The sequence below is a fragment of the Lineus longissimus genome, chromosome 2, assembly GCF_910592395.1.
Source record: "Lineus longissimus chromosome 2, tnLinLong1.2, whole genome shotgun sequence".
Taxonomy (NCBI): domain Eukaryota; kingdom Metazoa; phylum Nemertea; class Pilidiophora; order Heteronemertea; family Lineidae; genus Lineus; species Lineus longissimus.
The window spans coordinates 2,503,812-2,525,238 of record NC_088309.1 but is presented as its reverse complement, the minus strand read 5'-3'; the positions used below and the strand labels follow the sequence as shown (position 1 = coordinate 2,525,238).

The window sequence follows — 21,427 nt, the reverse complement described above, 5'->3', positions numbered from 1 at the left end:
ACAAGAAGTGTGGTGTGATGTGTATCAAACACATGATGTTTCTGATTTCATCACCACTCTCATCCTTTATCATTGCATTATGTTTCATTTTCTACGTTCTGTTTCCAGCTACAATGGCAGAATGTCGAGAGTGTGGGCGACCAGAGTAACTATGTGACGGCTGTCATATCACATCTCAAACAGAATCTGCCGTACATCAGAGACAACCTGGCATCTTCGAGGAAATATTTCACTCAATTCTGCCATAAATTTGCCAAGTAAGTACTCTGACTACATTAGAGGTGTTCTCGGACATTGTTTTGCTTCAGAATTTTACCCGACTGGCCGTATCAAGGAGCCTTGTAAACATTATGGCAATGCACTAATTGGTATTATTCTGTTTTTCAGTTCATTTATCCCGAAATTTATCAACAGTCTCTACAAGTGTAAGCCAATCAGCACAGTTGGAGCTGAACAGGTAGGTGTGCATATACAGTGGATGATCACTGGTGACAGTGTCTCTTAGAGTACGTCTGATAGCTTTGAAAATCAAGATATGTGATGTCGGTCCTGCTAGAGAGCCTGGGTTTGGTCTTGCTTAATTCACTCGCAAAGCTTTATCTCCTTCCAGTTGCTGTTAGACACACATTCACTGAAGACAGTTCTTCTTGATCTGCCGTCACTAGGATCTCAAGTGCCAAGGAAAGCTCCTGCAAGGTAATCACATACATCTTCATGCTCACTCCGACTTGTTGGATTAAGACAAGTTGTCTTCCACTCGGTCTCCATACATTTGATCCTGAGGTTGACACTGTTTTGACCAGATGGGTTTTCTGAGAGCTTCCCTGAGCTCCTCATAGATGTCACCATTGAATCAAACAAATCTGAGCTCATTTACCTGTTATTGATTTCATGAGGGAGCAATATCTATTCAATAATGTAGATGCAAAATCTCCATCAATTTAACTAAAAAGCACTTAAGTGGAACCTCCCCTCATGGACACCTCTCTATTGAGGACATCCTCTGTATCAAGGAGACTGCACTTGGTCCCAGATTGGTCATTTCCACTGAATTGTACCTCTGTAGTCAGGACATCTCCCAATTAAGGACAACATGTTTTCTATCCCAAGGGTGTCATTTTGGAGAGGTTCTACATTCATTTGTAGAAGTGACATATGTTACTACAGTAGAACTAGTAATTTCAATGATTTATTATGACAATTTACTGATCACAATACAAGTTCTTCTAATCATAAATCACTGGACGAACACACGTTTCACTGAACGTTACAAAACTGTAAGCACACTGTCCATTATCAAGGGATACTGATAGCACTGTGTCCATTATCAATGGATCCTAATACCACTGACTGTTCCAGGTAAAATGACAATATTCAGTGAGTGAAAGTCAGAGTAAGGTGCAGTCATCCTTGCTGGCGTTACTGTTATTCTACAGTTCCCGCACACAATATCTTAGCAATTGAAAGAATGATTCAAATCCACCCGAAAAAGCAAATTGTGCAGAAAGTACTTTGAGGTGATTGATTGTCTGGATGTTGTCTCAGAATGACATGGGCAAAATGTCAAAATATAAATAAGCGAAGATTTAATTTATAAAAATGAATATAAAAAACCGGGTCATCTTCGCAGCCGTTATTTTTAGGTTTTTGTGATTTGGGAGGCATGAACAAACATTAAACTTGCAAAGCTCTAATATATTAACAATTTTCGCAAATTTTGGGCTGCACCAACATTACCTGGTTTTCAGTATTACCATTCATGACTGGGCACCATTGATTCTTAAGAAGTTATTTCATAGTAAGTGAATTAAGCAGTTAAATCAAAACAACAGCAAGCTTGAAATCATTACAACGAGTCATGGTCAGTTATGCCTGACTTGGATACAGATGGTATGGGTTTGAACCTAAACCTCTTACCACACCTGCAGAAAACCTCCTTCAGTATCTTACGGAATCTCTGTCCAACCATTGAGTAAATCACAAAATTGGCAGATGAGTTCACAGTCGTTAGGGCATCACTAGCAAGTTGGAAATAATACCCCGATTCAGATGTGAGCAGAAATGTGTCTTCTTCAACTTGAGCTAAGTTGAGTAATAATAGTCTATACACTCTTATTGGAGTTTCACAGATTAGGAAAACCATGACGACAGATATGAGAACGATTGTGATGCTGCGTGTAATATTGTTTGAACGTGTCTCCTTGGTCCGTTGTTTGTTTGCCCGATACACACTTATGCAGAGTTTGGTGTTAAATATCAACATCGTAATGAATGGAATCAGGTAGATGAAAACATCAATCGTATAGAGAAGAAGTTTATAGTTGACGTAGAATTTCGTAAGATTCGTATATGGAATATACTCTCCACTGCAAACATCCAGAACAGTTTCAGACTTCAGAGCAAAGAATCGTGGCACATTTATCGCGATGGCCAGCATTATGGCAATTACTAAAATTGTTTTCGTATATTTAAGAATTTTTATCCATTTTGATGAGGTCATACTGAGGACAACCCGGATATAACGATCAACTGTTACGATTGTGATAATAAACAATGAGCATGTATTGGCGATCAGCCGGAGAGGCCAGATATATGGAATGATGTAAGTTGATACGTGATAGTATCCTTGCAGTTTACCAGTGTACGGGTACAATGCTGGTAACGTTTGATGCAAGAACATACAACTTAATGTCACCATATCACTAACTGCTAAACACTGGAGCAGAAATCCCGTTGTTATGCTTTGTTTATCCTTGTGAAACACGATAACCGTCAATGAATTACCCACAATGCCAAAGCAGCATATCAGCCCGACAAGCACGAAATACACCTGGAATCTTAATTGAGCGTATATTCCAATGGTCATATGTTCTAAATCCGAGTTTGAACAGTTGACTGTCTTATTTTCCAAGTTCTCTATGATGTGATGATCTAGCATAGACAGATCCATACTTGATTCCTTTCGTTCCGTAAGGTGTGATGTAATCCAGTCGAATGAACCTGAAAATATGAAAGTGAAATCAATCAATCTCGCTGTTTCACTACAGTATTTGTACAGAGTACAAAACTATCACTGCTGAAGGTCGGCAATAAATGCTCGAACAAGCTGTGCTGACTGTGATATCAAAATTGGCTTTATTTGCAATGGTACATGAACCATGCTCAACCTATGAATTAAACCTTCGCTTGCCTGTTTAAAGGTCTTATTTGGTAATAAAAATAGACCACCTCTGCTCCAACACGAGATGGAATTGTGCATTTTTTGCTCACCATTCAGGGGAGCTTATATGATACCGTGGCGTCTGTCATCATCATCATTGTTTCTCAACCACTTTACGTGGAAGGTTCATACATGGTGTGTGGGTAGGCCTACCCCTAGGCAAGACCTTCTTTCAAAATGAAAGTTAGCGCAATTTGACTGCTTGTCTGCCATATAGGTGGCGATCTTTGAAAACCTATTTTTGGTTATATCTTATGAACGCTGCTAGCTAGAATCATGAATTTTTTACTGTAGATGCATCTCATAAGCAAGGCTGCTTGACATATATCCTGTGTTTTTGCTTTGACCTAATTTTCAAGGTCAAAGAGGTAAATTGGCCGTTTGAGTGTAACTATAGCACTTTTCTGATGGGTATCCTGATATATATATACAAAAGCATTTGCTCTGTAGCTGTGGTGGTTTCTGATAACTAACCATGGCTTGTATGATTGACAGTATTACTATGTATGAAGTAGGGAGCTTTGGTGACATGACACTTAATTGATCAATTAACTCCAACTGTTTAGGGGCTTAGTCCATGCATTTCACTGGATTATAGCAGAGTCTTTCAATAAGAAATTGAAAGGCTTTGATTATAGTGTGTATGAATATGAATGTATGAAGTGGGGAGCTTGGGTCACATGACTCTGACACTCAATTGAGCAATTAGCTCCCAACAGTTTTGTGGGTCAGTCCATGATTTGAACTGGGCTGAAGTGTGTGTAAAAATGAGTGTCTTCAGGGCCTCCTCAAATTTGGATTATTTAGCTCTCAAATTTAGGATTATTTAGCAAAATTCTCAATACCAATCTGAGAGGCTGATTATGCTGACAACTTGGTGAGTTGGTTTACAGATGTATTTTACATTCTCTTCACAGAGCATCAGCAGTGAATTAAAGGGAGTACTCCGAGTAACGATTTGACCTATACTCTATGTAGAATGTTTCTTAACCAGGGTGAATTCCTAACCATCAAATATCTAGACAGTGAGCACAATGACCCCTGGCCGTTTCATTATTAGTGAAGTCTCTACAATTGCTCATGATAACCATGTGACAGCTTGCAGTTCGTTTTCTTAATTAAAATGTGCTTTGTTCCTGAAATCTGATAAATGTAATGCAAACAGCAGGTTGTTGATAGCGTTGATGAAATGCCATCAGAAAGAAAAACTTAAAAAGTTTGATTGGATTGGATTCGACAGAAATGTTATTATTTTTATTGGTTTATAGATTTTAAAACCAAACTAATGGATTACTTTTCAGCGTCAGTTAACAAAGGTTTTCAAAATCATGGCATTGTTTTCCCAGGGGTTGGTTGAACTTTTGTGGTTGGAACAAATTTCCACACAAATTGCATTTAGGATGACATCCAAACATCCTTTTGTTGTGAGACAAAGACTTACCAGTGTTTTGTGGTACTCCACCCTCTATTTTTGTCCACCTCTTGCTGAATATCGTCTCCGATGCCCGGCTCCTCTCAGTATATGAATCCACCGACAGTCAGCATCCTATATCAATCATTGGCCTGTTGACCCTCTAATCTGCATCGATCTTTCTCTCCAGCTCAATATTGACCACTCTTATTTTGTTACTGCGGAATTAGAATGACACTATTCTGTCAGTCACAATAACATCGCCTACAGTTCAGCCTCCTCACATCCAATAAGTTCTATCCTGAAGATGTGCAGTGATGATTGCTAGGAAGTAATCCTAGTGCGTCGTTCTCTACAACAGCTTTAGTATGGTATTCTACTTGTAGATCTAGCTGTCACAAGAATTTTTTAACATTCCCAGAATATGTCCAATAATGAAGCAGCAGGTTTCATCTACTGACATCGACAGGTGCAGAAATTCTTTCCGCAGACACGGAAATTCTTCACGTAGGGACAACTATTATGGTATTTGCTTTATAAGTTTATCATCAGTATGATTAGCAATTCCTTGACATATCCAGTTGTGACCAGGTTTGTTGCCTGAAATTCCATTTATGGTTAATCCCAATACTTAGCGTCACGATATATATTTCCAACCAATCTTATGGCTGGTAAGATTCCATGCTTGTTGTCCTTTGGCACATAATCATCGGCAATGTCTTTCATGATTGGAAGAAGTTGTCTAACCATTAATTCTAAAAAGCAGTCAGAGTGAAAGTGCCAATGCGGTTTTGATACTTGGACCTCATATCTCAAGTTATTGATAAAGTTATTGATTATTATTCCATTTACATAGTCCTCTATTGAACTGATTGTCAGTATCCAGTAACCAAAGCAGACGAACTGCTATGCTGATTGTTCAGCTGTTGTCTGCTTATCACAATGGAGATTACAACTGAACAGTCTGCCATGACTGCGGCAGTCTGTGGCATTCATTACACATGTTACAGTGGTGTGTGGTGATGACTTCAACAGCCTGTGGCATTCATTACACATGTTACAATGGTGTGTAGCGGTGTTTGTGTCTTTGATAGACAATTAATTCCTTCACACCTCTCACTGTCATAGCGGTGCCAAATGTGATGGCTGCGCTGTTCACTGCTCTTCCGTTAAAACTGACTCCAACTGGTTGATAAGCTGGGCTAGCGCCAGTCACCAGTCAGTCACAGGAAGAAAAACTTGTCCACTGATTGCAATAATCCAACTGGTTACGTTTATTGCACCCATTTGGGAAATTGCTGCCTCCAGGTGATCATCTGTCAGTACCCTGCCAATCTGTTGTGGTGTAGAGCTGTTGCACCTGCAATGGAAAAATAAATAATCTGAATGAATAAAATGGCAATACCGGTCAAACAAAAAACTATGTTGACCAACAAAGCTGTGTAAATCTTTGATGAATTTCATGCTTGCGTACAGCTGCTGATCTGCTGTGGACAAAACACTCTATACAGTGATCATGACAAATTGTGACATAACTGGCGTGTTTGATTACTCGATCGTGCCCTGTTTGGGTAAGCACCGAATCTCAAGGCTGTATATCATTGAAACGCCTGTAATCAATATGATTTATCCTTGCCGAGTTACTGCAGGCAGGCATGATTTAATCGGGCTGAAACATCCACAGGCAATAAATAAATACTTTCCTTCACACCTGTTGAGTTACAGTTTAAACTGAATTACATTTCAGAGAGAGAGAGAGTGCGCTTAACATGTCAAACTGGATATATTTCCGAATCCTTGCCCTGCGCTTAGTAGTATATGCTTTGCATAGGGAATGGAATACTGACTATCTGGATTAATGATGGAAATCAAAGACTGACCATTTGGAACTAGAGATCTGTGGTCATTATTCATGAAGACATGAATTTACCATCATGTATTTGGGAGATGATTCGATTGTCCTTGTTGGTTTTGGCCTTTTGCCTTCCTTTGGGATGCGTCCTGTTGGTTTGGGGCTTGGTAACACTATCTTACACTGGTCTCAAAGCGAAATAAGTGGGTTTGACTGTCCCCTGGGGATTATTGAATGAATAGTCATATGCCATCGCCAACTTAACTACCGGAAGAGGGGAGACTTTCAAACTAAGTGAGAACTGATGATGAATTAAATGTTGAGGAAGTTTCAGGTTGACAGTTTTACATGAGAATAATTGGGCATTTGGCCATTTACTATTCTCATTTGTGCAATGTTTGGGGGTGGAAACAGAAGAGAATGTCTCCAACTTGTGCTTTCTGAGTAGAACTCCCAAAGGGGCAGTAATGGTTGGTGTATTCAAGTTTACATCACTTCTGTTCACAGCAGTGACTGTTTAAAGCTGGTAATGTCACAAGGGACTTGACTCTTGGCTTTGAATTAGTTTTCAAGATCTTAGTTGAACAAGAATGCTGTCAAGAATTCTACTTGATCATCTAGCATAGTTGGTCTTCAGTACAACATCAATTTAACTTTTAGCTGATATTGTACCCTTCAGACCTCATCAATTAGGGTACACGCACAAACCATTAAACTTCAATTCAACTTCTTCCGCCTCAAATCCCTACAGCCTTGATGGACATCGAACTCCGAGTTCCACGCATTGTTTATCAATCAAATTGAAGCTCAGCTGACCATTTCAGAGTTTAATTGGGAGTGCTTTGAGAAGTTAAGAATTTCGCTTCAACATTTGATACAAGAACTGTTGTCCCTTTGGGAAGAATTGTTTACAAACAGATAGATGTTGTTGAGAGTGCATCTGTATTGTTTGTATTTGATATCCCGCCCTGTATCTGATTTCCAACCTGGCAGATTGCAATAATTCCAGGTTGTGGTGCCCTGGATTCCTCGTGCATTCCAATCAATGGAGTGTAAACATCAATCATCTTGTTTTCATGCACTTGATTAAAGTTGTGGCTTTGATAATTTTTTAATCCGAGTAGCCCCTGGCATCAACTGTGTATAAACATGCAATACGAGGAAGCTCATCACATTGGTTAAATTCACATTGCCAACCTATGGAAGCCCACTGGGAGAGTCTAGCTTCAAGATTTCCACCTGGGACGTTGGGGTATTATTGTGCTCAAACCATTGGACTCATATTACCAACCTCTGGAAGTTGTTGTTGGTAGATGCCAAAAGGGGGAGCTAGCCAGCTGAAGGGTTTATGAGTCATCTTATTTCTTTAGTTGTGATATTTGCTTTAATCTGGTGGTAAAAATAACAGGTGGTTGGTTCGAACTAGGAGTTCACTTCAATGTCAATTAGGCTATAGATTTTATTGGCAGCAGTTTGAGGCAGACATAGCTTTGTGAGGTAAAGAGGCGACTAACGGCCAAGTTTCCGGATCACTGAAACGCATACAAGATAGGGCTGTCCTGTTCCTGATGCTTGATTTAACATATGAATTTGTATGTTGTCCACGGACAAATACCTGGGGACCTTGGTTGAATATGTCATCATCTTGACTACATCCGCACGACTACTGATAAGTTAGATCACACGCATACCAAATTTATGGATGGCTATTCACTGTAGTGTGTGATCTAACTTTTGATATTTTGTCTTTGGTGATAACGGCATGTTCTTGGACACATTGTATTGTTGTCACGAATGTGGATAATTAACTTCAGATGGACAATATCCGAGATCGTGACTACATCTCTCATAACGGTATCAACTAACCTGACATAAAAAGAAAGCTTACACGCTTCTTCAATTGAACTAGGGTGGCGAGTTGTGCATCGTGATAAATGTCGAGACAACCAGCTCAGAGACCCACTTGTCTGATCAGTTTACTGTGTAATGATACTCCTTGGCGCTCTTGGATGCCATTCATGCTGTATAATACCGCATAGATTTCTCTTGAATCAGGTTTTCTTTTCATTTGACGTCTTTTTAGGGAGATTGGAGGCACCATGCTTTTCCAATCCTTCTTGAAACTATGTTGATGCATAAACCTAGGGTATTGACAAGATGGAAATATGAATAAGGAGTTCAATGGTGTTAATACTTGATCATTCATCATCAAAATGGCATGCCCACAACACATCTGTTATCTTACAACCAAAGCTACTTAATATAAGTCGTGCTTTAGCATAAGAATCGAGTCACAAGCTGGTTACAGCCTGAGCTTTGATGAAGGAAATGAAACACTAAGCAGAATCTGTTGAGTGATATGGAAGACCTACAAATGCAATAGTTTCTTAAGTCGTATATTACAGCCGATGTTATTTTTGGAAGCACTTGAAATGCAAAAGCTTAGCGTTTATTTGGTTGAAAAGAAAATATGACGGCATCTATCCTCTGTGTGCCTTTCCTAATATTCTGGCCACAGGTCTATTTTGTTTTTAGGCTATAGTTTCTATTGGTTACCTACTTCTTTTCGCTGTATGTGTTGGTATGGAGTCGTAAACCAAACATGCCCAAGGCCAGGGGAGGGATATTGATGCTCTTCTTCCATTACGTCTGCTTCCTGAGAATCGGAAATTGTGTGCCGTTGGAAAAAGACGTTGACACCAAGTCCGGAGACCTTTTAGTACCTTCAACTGCGGTGTCATATCCTTGAAGACTTTGACACTCCAGTCTATAGGGTGGATATCTCTGCATGTGCGCGTTTACTTCTGCTGACTTGTTCAGTATCTTGTTGGCCCCGGACGTGCCAGGTGGGGATGTCGTCTCAACTTGAGAATGCCCACTTGTTGTGAAGCCCACTTGATTATATTGCTGGGCGGCTGTTTTGCTGCTCACAACAGCAGCCTCTTCATGCCTGCTAAATGTGGAGAGTACTGCCATTCTAATGAGGGTGAGGGTATAGCTTTTTCAACTGCCACTTGTTAGAAACAACATGATGTTATGAGCTAACATGCTTTCTAACAACCTCGGCAGTCAAATGAGCATATTGATTTGTAGTAGCCTATGTGACAAGCTGTTGATTGGGAGGATTTCACAGACAATTGAACACACAGAACTCAAATTTAGTCCCAGTGAGGATACTTATCTGGTTTATACAGATAATTGATGAGACAAGTGTGAGAAATGCAGGTTCTGGGTGCAATCTCCTTGAGATTTTGTCTGAATTGCTCATTGTCAGTTCCACAATTCATCATTCACCGCAATAACAACCTTGACTGATGAGATTTATGGAAATCTAATTCATCAGCCTTGTTAGCTGACCACACGGACAGGGACGGTGATAGATATATATCAATATACCAATTAGTGGTTAATAAATCTGCCCGGATCCTGTTGTATCTTTAAGGGTAGAGACTAATGAACCAGCATTGTCGTCTGGAAAATGTTTCATCATATAGCCTAACAGACCTTGTGGTGTGTTTGAGAGAAATTGGAAAATCTAACCTCCATAGCTGTATGTATTGTCCGAGAATGATTACTTTGGTAGAGATCAATCTCTGATAAATCTTAGATTGGTATTTCATTAGAAGCTGCAGAGAACCAATTAACCTTGAGTTGACCGAACATAGAAATTCCTTGGTGATGAAACCTTTGAACATGCCTGACATGTCTCACCCACGGCCGTCTTTTTGCGAGCCATGTCATGATTTTAAGATTAGGCAATAATTGGTTTGGGGTTCTCTTGAACATGGAAGCCGGCTGTAAAAAAGCCGTACAAATCCTGGTCAGGTCAAGTGGGCCATGATGTCAGACAAGCAAGCTGTGACAGAGGAGCGAAAGAATGTTAGATAAGACATACTGGCTACAAGTACACATAATGTATGGCTTCATTTGTATAGCGTAGTGGAACCCCTATACCAAGGGTGTCCTCGAGAGAGAAAGGTTCTGTGGTATTGTCAGATATGACATGATTACTGTTCCAGGTGTTTTTATGTTTTGTTTGTAATGCAAGTTTTACGAGGCTCATTTATAAAACAGACAGAACTGGTTTGAAAACGGAGTTTCTGCCTCATATTCGATCGTGAATGGAAACTTCACTTTGTCAAAGAAGATAAGCATGAAAAATTGCCTCATTCCGTTTGAATAAGATTGATAATCTCTATAAAGCCATCGAGTCAGGACATCTTACTCTTTGATGGAAGTAAATGAGAAAGGAAGCCTCGATGGATTCCATTTTTTGGCAAAGCAGATGCAAAGGATTACTTCACTGTAAGAAAGGAAAATCCCAATAAAATGAGCTAGATCTGACGTGATTTATCTCACGTGATATGAGAAAACTGTTGCAGACATCAAAACCCTGTATCTCATTCACGCTGGAGGCTGAGTTTCTTGGCTGAGAGTATTTAACCAAGAGAAATCGTTATGACACAAACGAGAGTGAAAAACAGTGCGCAAGTGAAACTTGGAGAGTGTTCAATGAGGAAATTGTTAAATTATGACCACAGTCTGTTCAGGAGAAAGAAGAGAAGGCTACGTGTAAAGATAATCAGCTATTCTTGTGGTCGAGCTGGTATAATTTCTCTATAGGATTGTACCAGAATGGTCTCTTATATTGTTATTCTGTTGTCGTTTTGTTTTGGCCAACAGACATTCCGATCATTCAGATGCAATTCCTGTCCTAAGCTTCTATCAATAACCATCAAAGACCACTAGGCGGGTGATGATAAGTCTTCTTGGCCAGGGCGACATGTCAGATTTACTGCGACAAGCCTACAATCCAATAACAGTCCAAGCATTAATGGTTTGGGGTAAAGCAAATTGGTGGAGTCAACCATAAGTCCCATGACTGTAAAAGAATCCTATTTCAATCTTATTTATGGCGTACAAATTAAACTGGTCGGTTCTTTTTATGTTCTACTTGTAGTAGTCATTCTGAGGTTAGGGCAATTGAGATCAGGGACTTATCACGCAACCTTATACATATACAGGTCGAAATGTACACAAAATTTCTCAGCTTTCTACATAATGCGTATGAAGATATGTGATAAGTTGCTGTTCTCAACCATCCTATTGATCGGACGAACAAAGGTTGCATTTATCATAATTGTAGTTGGCCAGTCACGCCACTGACCACAGTTAGTTGACATTAGAGAGTCTGTACTTCCAGCTTTATGACATAATTTCTCTATCTTCTGCTAAAAAGTGTTGGTGCGTGCTTTGAAAGATTTGATATTTGGAATTATAATCAAGATCGTCTCAGAATCAGGAATATTCCTCCATTGACGTCATTGAAATGTAATCAACATTTCACTACTCTCTCACAACCATTGATTTCTGGCTGGCTGCAAAGTAATCCTGATGTATAAGCTCATAACTTCATTATATGACTTGGCAACTCAATAACGCATTGGCACTTTAAGAATAACCTCCTTGAAAGATAAAACCATCCGGAATTCAATTAGACAACACAGTCTGCACTTATAACTGTTCGTGACTCTGACACAACTGTCAAATTCAATGAATTTTGATAATATTATGAAAACTTGACTTTTTAATTTGCTAGGTGGATCCGTTAAGCAAACATACTTGAAGCATGAAAGTCATAAATTACTTCAGGGGTCGCCTTCCAAACACAGCCATATGCCATAAACTGTATGTTGAGGTGGATAGTGGAGATGGTGTGCAATATCTGCCAAACGCTCCCCCAGACGCTGATTCCTATCGAACAACACCGGTAATGGGGGATTAAACAGAGAACAAGATAAGTGCTCGATTGCTGATGCATGGGGGGCAAATGATTGAATGTAAGACCCAGATCGAAAATCGATCTCTAAAATGGCTTAACGAGCAGTTGTTACCTGTGTTGACGGAAATGACCCAGCCCATTGTTCTGGGATGGCTTTCTCAAAGCCATTCAGGGAATGCTGGTCAGGCTTCTAAAGGGCTTTGGACATGGAGGCATGTCCTTGATCAAGAGCCCATTGCTTATTTCTATATATTCTGATAATATGATAATCCCTAAGCTCTCCTTGGCAGCCATCATTCTTAACACAGTCATGATGTCGTGTACTTGCCCCTTAGACACTTGCCACATTCCAATTAGTAGTTCTACATGTATCAGTAGTCCGTCTTTTCATGATCAGCTCTCATTAGACAGCCACAAATGAATGCGTGGAACTGGTGGTTTTTCTGGGAAGTCTGCATGTATTCAACACAGCATGTTTTTCTGGTCAACAGGAAGTCAGTGGGAAAACCACTGTTTGCTCAGAACTCTAGAATTAGTGGTGACCCCTGACATGGTGAGGAACAGAGTTTGCATCGACTGATGCACTGATTAGAATCAAATTCAACTTGCATTGTCTACCATGGAGCCTGAGAGACAGGAGCCCATGCCTCTGGTCAAGTTACAGGTTACCCATTCAACCATAGTTGACCCATCTTGATCGGGAGGATCACCCTGCATATTGGCAGTTGTGAGGAGTAATTATTTTCTCGGCGCCTCTGAGCCATATTCTGACATAAGTCATTTTCAAATCTCTCTTGCTTCTGGGGAAAGAAAAGACGCTGATCCGATGTGCAATCAGAAACATCTAATGGATCTATCACCAACGTATCCTTGCTGCATCAATTATTGGTAGTTTGGTCTCAAACTTTCCTGGCGCAATCTGTCTTTTGTGACAGCTGTCACCCAGTGATTGGAATATCAAATTAGATTAGATCAGCTCAAATGGATGCAAGCCTTGATAATTATTTGATGCTAATGATAGGTATCAAAACCAAGCTTGGGGAAGAAATTGCGTTTTGAATTTCTGCCATCAATTCAAATGACTTATAATTTCAACCCAGTCATGTTGAATAGATTCTAGGCTTAAAACATCAGCTGATGCCAATCACAGGAACTGGAACCAAAGTTTTTGTTCAGAGGTTACTTTTTACGCTTTTCCTGAAGACATTGGGAATTACAAACTTTCTAGATTTCTTCTGGCATGCTTCTTCCACCTTAGGTTATTGATATGTGATATTCAAGTCAAGTCATTGTGTAAATTATTTACAATCTTAACCAGCAAATCAGAAATCTCATCAACATTAGGTGTCAGGTCATACTCCATTTTCAATCAATCAGCTGTCAGTTTTCAATGAAATATGAGATAAAAACATAGAAAAATTGCTTGATGCCAATCAAATATTTCTGTCAAACCTTATTACTATTCCATCTTTCTGACTGGAATATAAATTTGAAGCCTGAATTCAAACGTTCATTGTTGACAGATTGCTGTCAGCATCCTTGGTTAATAAATTTAAACGCAGCTCCAGCTTTGTCAAACGTGTTGTTCAAATAATGATAGTTCAGCGCTAATAGCATTCTTTGGGCATCTCTTAATCAGATTATGGGCTTTTTTAATAGCTGAAACCACACTAACATGACTAAAGAAACAGGTTGTTAGATTCATCGTAGTTTTGCTTAATTTCCGGTTTGGTTGTCATGGTTCTGGCAAATGAGGTGTAACGATTTACGTGGAAAATATGGTAAAGAGATTTCGTTCTTAGATACTGTGGGGCATCAATGGTGTTGCTTAATTATAGATTTGTTTCTGTTATGATAAAATGCCTGATTCAAATGGGAGAGAGCTTAATCTGCCGTAAGAATCACAACTGTACTGTAAATGATTTGTAGGTTTCTCCCTCATTTGTGATCCAGTATTTCCAGGCCATTTACTGGTAAGTTCTGCACAAGAAGTGGCTGACTGGTGTGAGGAATTGCTTTATGCTAATCACGTATTGTCACAGGTTGTTTATAAATGTAATTAGCAGATCTACAGGATTCCAAAGCGATAAGTCAATTGCTTGATGAATATTCCTTGGGAGGTGGGTATAGATTGGCAGGAACCAAGATAGAATTAGCTCAAGTCATTCGAATGAAACAGCCAAATCAGATTGCAGCCAAGTGAAAGCCTTGGGACTGACACTTTGTCTGAGTAGCAAGCAATTGCAACCATAATTAAATAGTCACTGTTGATCTCAAGGAGGGCCAAACATTAGTTAGGAAATAAGAACTTTGAAATTAGGTTAGACCCTGGACATGAGAAAATCTGAGCTGACCATTCCCAATTGACCAAGTCACTATTGGACGAAGGTAAATATTTGATAAGAATCGAATTCGGATGAGAAACCTTTAAGCTTCCTGCAGACAAGTCACTGTGACCATCAATAGTGATCACTTCCATTTAGTCTTCCAACCAAACTCACTTGTTTGCAGTAGTCATCGCATGTGCCTGGGGAAAGAGTTAGTGCTTGCAGTGATCTGTGAGCAGTATCAATCCCAGGTTTAATCAGTTTTGCCAACTGACAAGATATCTGTTTTTGTTCTGAGAGAATCCATTACAGACACGTCAAATCACAGTGATTTTAATCAGGAGCTTGTGCTGTGCTTTATTTTGACCCTAATTGCCATGCAAGATCAGGGTTCTGTTTGTCAAGCCAACATTGGCTGGAGATTGATGATCTTCATAGCCTTGCACTGTGGACATGTTGGTAATGAGTAAACTTTGTGCCAATGATTAGAAAGATGTAGCCGGTATTGATTGAAGATTGGTTTCTTTTGCGATTTTGAGGTCAATGTAAAGAGAGAACACATCCGGTCCATATCCTATCTCAATATTGGGTGCTCTTGTTGGCAAACACTTGATGGAGATGGTTTCTCTGGGGAAACATGAACATCTTTAATAGCAACTGATCGACTGGCTAGTATTAGTCAGGAGCAGAGTGTAAGGAATGATATGATTTTAAGATATAGCTGCTTGTCGGGTGGCAAACCTAAAGAAGAAACATTTTAGTTGGTCTGAAAGCAGCAAATTGATTAGAATCCTTCCTCATGTCAACTAAGGACACACATTAGAGCAATCTTTGATTTAGTTAATTGAAAGCATATAAGACGTTATCATCTGTTGATCCTGCTATAAATATCCATATTTGTGATGTCTGATTGAAAAGTGATGTTCTGACGTTCCACTGAAGTACCTAGACCGATATATGATATGTCCGAGATTGATTTCACCCCGGACTGGTAAACTAAGTACTTTTCCATGTTCATTTGTAATGTATTGAGCAAATCATTTCGAATAATTGATATCGGATGACATTATGTTATATTAATTCTCAGTCTTAATCTGCAAGAATATACATGTATGACATCCATTACTGAGAAACCATGTACAAATAAGAGGAGATATGTTTTCTCAAATTGCCACTCAGTGCCAGCTTATATAGAAAACTTATCTTCCAAGCTGAAGATCATTTTTTCAAAAAATAGCCTCTGGGATATTGCTGTTAGCACTGCTATTAGAAGATAATGTCTGTCTTTGTCTGCAGGGCCAATAGGATTGCAGGGACAGTTATCTCTCCATTGACATCCTAATGTCTCCGAGTCTTATTAATTTCCGATTTTTTTCTTCCTGTGACTGTACAAAAGAGAGACCCTTATGTTTTGTTAGGCACACAGCCTCAATTAATCTCCCCATTGTCATCCCATGTTTTTTTTATTGATTCAAATGTCTCTTCCACATGGCACTCAAAGATAGAGACCCTGGATATTCTGTTTAAACTTGGTCAATAGCTGGTCCCTTGCTCACGTAGATGTCTGTGGATGATAGTGCGTGCTAAAAGTTACCACCAATCTCATGTCATTGTGACTAATTCCATCTTGATAACTTCCCCATGTCATCCAAAACGAAGGTGCTGAGACTCAAATTAGATTCCTATCATTTCTAGCGTGCCAGCGTCATAGGGGTGGATTGTCTGATTAATGAGATGGCTGTGTTGTAATGTGATCTTGAATACTTTTTGCCAAGAGAATGGAGATTCCTTTGACTTCTCCTATTCCGGTCTCTTGTCAAAATTACCTGACTCTCTGCTTCGTTCAGTCTGGTACATCTTTGAGATCTGCTGTTAGTGGAGGAGAAATTACTCCAAAGCTCTAAGCCTGACTTACATTAACCAAATATCAACAGTGTGCTGCTCTAACTCAAGCCATGTGGTCTATTTAAGCTACACAACCATGGTTCAGCTTAACCCAATATCAGCATCAAAACCATTGTTCAAAATCGTACCACACCAAGTGATCTCTTTCAACTCCAACATTTAACTTCAAACAATATCAACATCACAAGTCGTTTCACAATTCATGTTGAGCTTAGTCATCCGAATCATACCTTTTAACAAACCCTTCATTCAATACCAGTATCAGGTAAAACAATACCGGCAAAGTTGTCCCTCTCACTCCACCAAATGGGTTTACCTTATGCCAACATCATCAGAATCAGTGACATGCCACTCACTCTTAACAGTCACTTCCATTCATTTTTGCATCAGCAACTTCAAAATGGGATCAATCACCAATACGATTATCTCCCCGCTCACATTTTATAATTATTTCAGCGTGTCATAGCTCTCTTAATCACAACAAGTGGTCCATATTTGCATGAGATAAACTCAATGTATTTTATCGAGTTCTGAATCCATTATTCATAATTGCTTCTTTCCTCAGAGAGTATGACAGTAAATCTTTCTACGTATGGATGGTTTGATAATGACAAAAGTCAATCAAAAGTATTTAAAGTGATTTCACTTGTTTGATGGTCAAATCAGTGCAAGTGTGTGTTATATTTGTATCAACATTGGGATGAGAAAAATATCCTCGATCACATTTACCTCATCAAAGACTACTGATCCGTTCTCAAAAATCTGAGAGAAACTCTGGCAGTAATCTAAATAGTTTATGTGTCAGTGGTGTGACAGCCTCATCTATCAATGCACATTCTAGACATCCTCATATCATATCCACACTGTGCAACATCTGGTGTTGACACTGAGACTCTTGCCATAAATTGATGAGAATGAAGCAAACAAAAAAGTTCGATATCATCAAGGAAAATGGTGAGGTCTTTGCTATTTCCCAATACTGGCACATTAGCCATACAAGCAACTGGGAACCTGGCTGATATTGCGCGTACCATTTGGAAATAATGCCCAGACCAGCACCTGTGGCCCAAAATACTCACAATTCAAAGGACCAATATAAATTTCAGTTCTCACTGTCTTTGACCAGAACCCTTGTGGCTTCAAAGATGCCTCGCACCAGCCACCGCTTCCTAATTATTTCCTGTGTGTTGTCACTAGAGGAACTCAACCAGCCATCAAAAGACTGACCTTATCCTCACTTTAAAGGGGTACTATAGGCAGGAGCTATAGGGGGGCCAACTAGTAGTCTTCAGGTGTCTGGAGTTGTGTTTCATTAGGCTATAAATATACTGGTATTTCTCAAACAAGCATGAATAGTATCAACGCACCGAGGCTTGACACCTATTTGTTCCTGCCAACTGATTCCCTTCATAGGGCTGAAACCCCTTGTGGAACCTGTTAAAGTACTTGTACCTTGCGATCAAATCCAGTTTGTCACCATCAAGCCTCAAGGAATTGATGAAAATCTGTTCCACCATGAAAGTGATAAGACACAAACTCTAATCCTTCCCCCAGGTCTGGGAATCATTGTTCCATTACTTATGATGCTGTAAACTAGATGAAGCACGTGCCTGAATTCCTCAGATTTGCTTCCTGAGTAATGAGCTGTTTTGTTTTGTTTTTTTCTTTGGTATTGAACACAAAAAGATGCTGAGTCATCAATAAATGGAAGCAGTAGATGCCTGAATTTCTCTTCTGGTTGGCTTCCTGTGAAATGATAGATATGTGGTTATTACGTTTTGTTTTGAAGAATAATCAGGTGGGGTGTTATGAACATTAAAATCAGTAGCTTCAGGTTACAGAGGGTGAGTTAATACAGCGAAACCAGGTGCATGTTGCTCTATCATTAGCTTAGGAGCATGAGATAGTTGTTCATTTCACTGTTCTCTGCTGTTTGGGAAATCTGAACACATCAATTTATTCCATGCCCCTGGTTTTGCTGCGACTGGTCACACATCTTATTCTTAACCCCCAAGTTTCACGAGGCTTCTTTCATTTCATGATTTCAACGCTTGACCATGATAGTTAGAAAAATGAGTCCAGCCTCATTGACTGCATTATCAATGATCAGTCATTGCGCATATTGCACTATTCAGTTCTTTTATGATATTGCCTGGACCTATAAAGCATGAATAATAATTCTCAAGCCGCATAACCTTTTGGTCAATGAGTCATGATCCCAGTTCAGCCTCATTGACTTCAGGGCATCAATGATATATTGGCTTATATCAAACTAAGGTGATTGCCAATGCATTGCCATTGCTCTCTTCTGCCTACTTGAAGCAGGGGTCTTCCAATAAAACTACTGGCTGTGTATGATTCTCCCACTGCCACCAAATATGTCTTGCCACTTGGCATTGATGTATGGTCAGTAACCACTCCGATATACAATGTACTGCTTGCAACAGGGCATGTCAGATTCGACACGCAGTGCCATTAGAATAGATGTTTCTGCTGCAACTAATGAGTCCCTGTTGGCCAATTGAAGGCAATTTCAGTGGTTTCAAAAGGAAGAATCCACTTGTTGCCTTCTGGGAAAACTCATAAGGAAGGAGAACATATGAAAAACTTTTGTTGATATTGGTAAAACTGAAGAAGCGTGAACTCCAAGAGTAGTGTTTATGAGCACTCAACAATGGTTCTTCAGGAATGTCTTAAGCTGAAAGGAAGAAGACAAACATCCTTCAAGATGTATTGAAGGAAGAAATTGCTCCCGATGTTGGCAGTTTTGTTGTTTTGTTTACTATCTATCAGTTAATTAAATTTCCAAGAGCAAGTCTGAAGCAAATGGAACAAATCAGTTTCCTGGATAGTTGACAAGTACCGTTATTTCAAGTCAAATGCTTCCATTTTCACTTTTCTCTTCTGATACAAGTATTGCTTGCTGGCAAAGATAAACCTTTTGTTTTTATTTTAATAACAACATTTTCCAATAAGGTTAATCACCCTTCTGACTAGTTCTGAAATCCTTCAGGCCAAGGCTATATCTTAACTGTTTACCATTGACAAATTGCCCTCAGTATCCCCTCGAGGTCGTTCCATCAACCTTGGCAACCCGTTATCACCAGTTTCACCACCATTAAACAATATCTGGTAAAACAATAATCGATGACGCGTCTTAGATGCGCATCTATTCAGGTTATTTCCATTCTGGATCGTGATACTCGAAGCAACTTCTCCTCTCTCAATCTCGCTGCAATGTACATGTATACTTCTATTGGCAAGTTTATATTTCAAAATCATTGGAATTTTTCACATAATTTCCATTTCGAAGAACACAGTAACTTATAGTTGTCTGGAAGAATCCATATCTTTCAATCCCACTGAGATTCACACTGCACTGGTATAAATCATTACTTGAGAATAAATGACGATAGTAAAGCTAAGTATTGTATTGAGAGTTGATAGTGTTACAGAAAAAGGAAAATTATAGCTGATATGGTATTGGGTATTGGATGCTTAGTCATGAACATGTCATGGGAAAATGAGCAGGGCGGTCGGTGTGCTACGAGATGAAATCGATAAGCAAAAATAATGATGTTTGTGCCCATCTCCTAACATATGGTCATGGTGTCAATACCAAGTCGGGACTATTTCTTATGTACAGTTGGTTATACCAAGAATTAGGAACTTTAAAAAAAGGGCAGGCCAAATTTAGAGCTGGGGTGGGGCATTGGGTTTGCGCATGCCTTATTAGCTTCATGGAGTAAGCCTTTACATAGGAGCCAGTCGGCCTATTTGTTGTAATTTGTTTCCTGATTGTCATCATTTGGATAGTTGGATCAGTTATAACAAGCCACACATTATAAGCACCAATATTCATGGGGGCATATATTGACTGTGCTGATAACTGGGTGATAATTGTTATATTGTGTTGTGATATGATCAACATATGAGTCATTCTACTTCACTAAGAGATCAATAAGGGAACCAATATCAAATTCCTGGAAGTAGCTTGCAGCGTCAATATAGCCAAGGTGTCAGAACATTCCAATGAGAGCAAGTAAGGTAAAGTTTTGGGTTCATGGTCCGGTCTGATATGACTTCAAAATCGCAATGAAATGGGGCTTCATTGAGACTCTACTGACATTCATTGTGATGGTTTGACCAGAAAATAACTTTGTGACTTATACGACTAGGCCACGCTGACTTGGAAGTTTCTTATAACTCAGCAAAGCAGTAAAAAACTTACCGATAACATAGGCAATTTGAAAATGAGATAAATCCAATCAGTTGCCACAGATGTAAAAAGCTTGAGTCCTGCATTTACTAGATGAAACAGAATTTCCTTCCATCACATCTTTTCCTGCTATGATTGCATAAATATGGCACGTCCCTCACAAAGTTGCTACAACCACTTGTCGCTGCCGGCCGAACACCACAATGTTACAATCTCCTCACTTGAAAATGTCAGTCGGAAGCATCGATGTCGTTCAGGGCATGCTCGACTGTGGGCAACCAATCAGTGTCTCCGCGCAGCATGATTGCTTTACAAAGGGCTCAGTTATTCTCCTCGATTGGTTTTAGTTCCAATGACCTCTATTGATTGTTCTGGCACTGCTGTGATCTCAACGTCCATCATCTTTCTCATTAAAGCTGTAACAAGCTGATTTGTAAAGTGTCCGATCGTTTCCCCGTTGGTGTGATATGTAAAGTATGTATTAGTAGATGGTGGTATAATGTCTGGAGGGAGCATAGAGCTATCATGGTTGGGAAACATGCAGACCTTCGAGGGTGGGAGTCTGAGTTTTTGGGAAACAAAGAAATGGCTCCCACCCTTGAAATTGGCATTCACTTCGTTTTAAAAGAGTTCTAAATGCTTTATGATTTCAAGTTTTATCAATATGGTGGTGCCTATTATCCACCCTCATACCACTTTTCGTCCTGTCCC

General features: G+C 39.5%; 1 protein-coding gene and 1 long non-coding RNA gene across 3 annotated transcripts in view; one reads left to right on the top strand and one right to left on the bottom strand.

The window, feature by feature from the left end:
- The window catches only part of LOC135501088 (vacuolar protein sorting-associated protein 53 homolog), a 34,088-nt gene that overhangs the window by 6,475 nt on the left and 6,186 nt on the right, over window positions 1-21,427 (top strand). For both annotated transcript variants that reach the window (XM_064792869.1, XM_064792858.1), the window contains 3 exons: window positions 109-257; window positions 388-457; window positions 611-696. In XM_064792869.1, the coding sequence (XP_064648939.1) occupies window positions 109-257; window positions 388-457; window positions 611-696 (305 nt within the window). The remainder of the gene's footprint in view (window positions 1-108; window positions 258-387; window positions 458-610; window positions 697-21,427) is intronic.
- LOC135501090 (uncharacterized) lies at window positions 2,292-21,155 on the bottom strand. Its single transcript, XR_010449553.1, has 3 exons — window positions 20,729-21,155; window positions 4,662-5,991; window positions 2,292-3,000 (listed from the first exon to the last, which is right to left on the bottom strand). It is a non-coding gene; the product is annotated as an uncharacterized LOC135501090 (long non-coding RNA).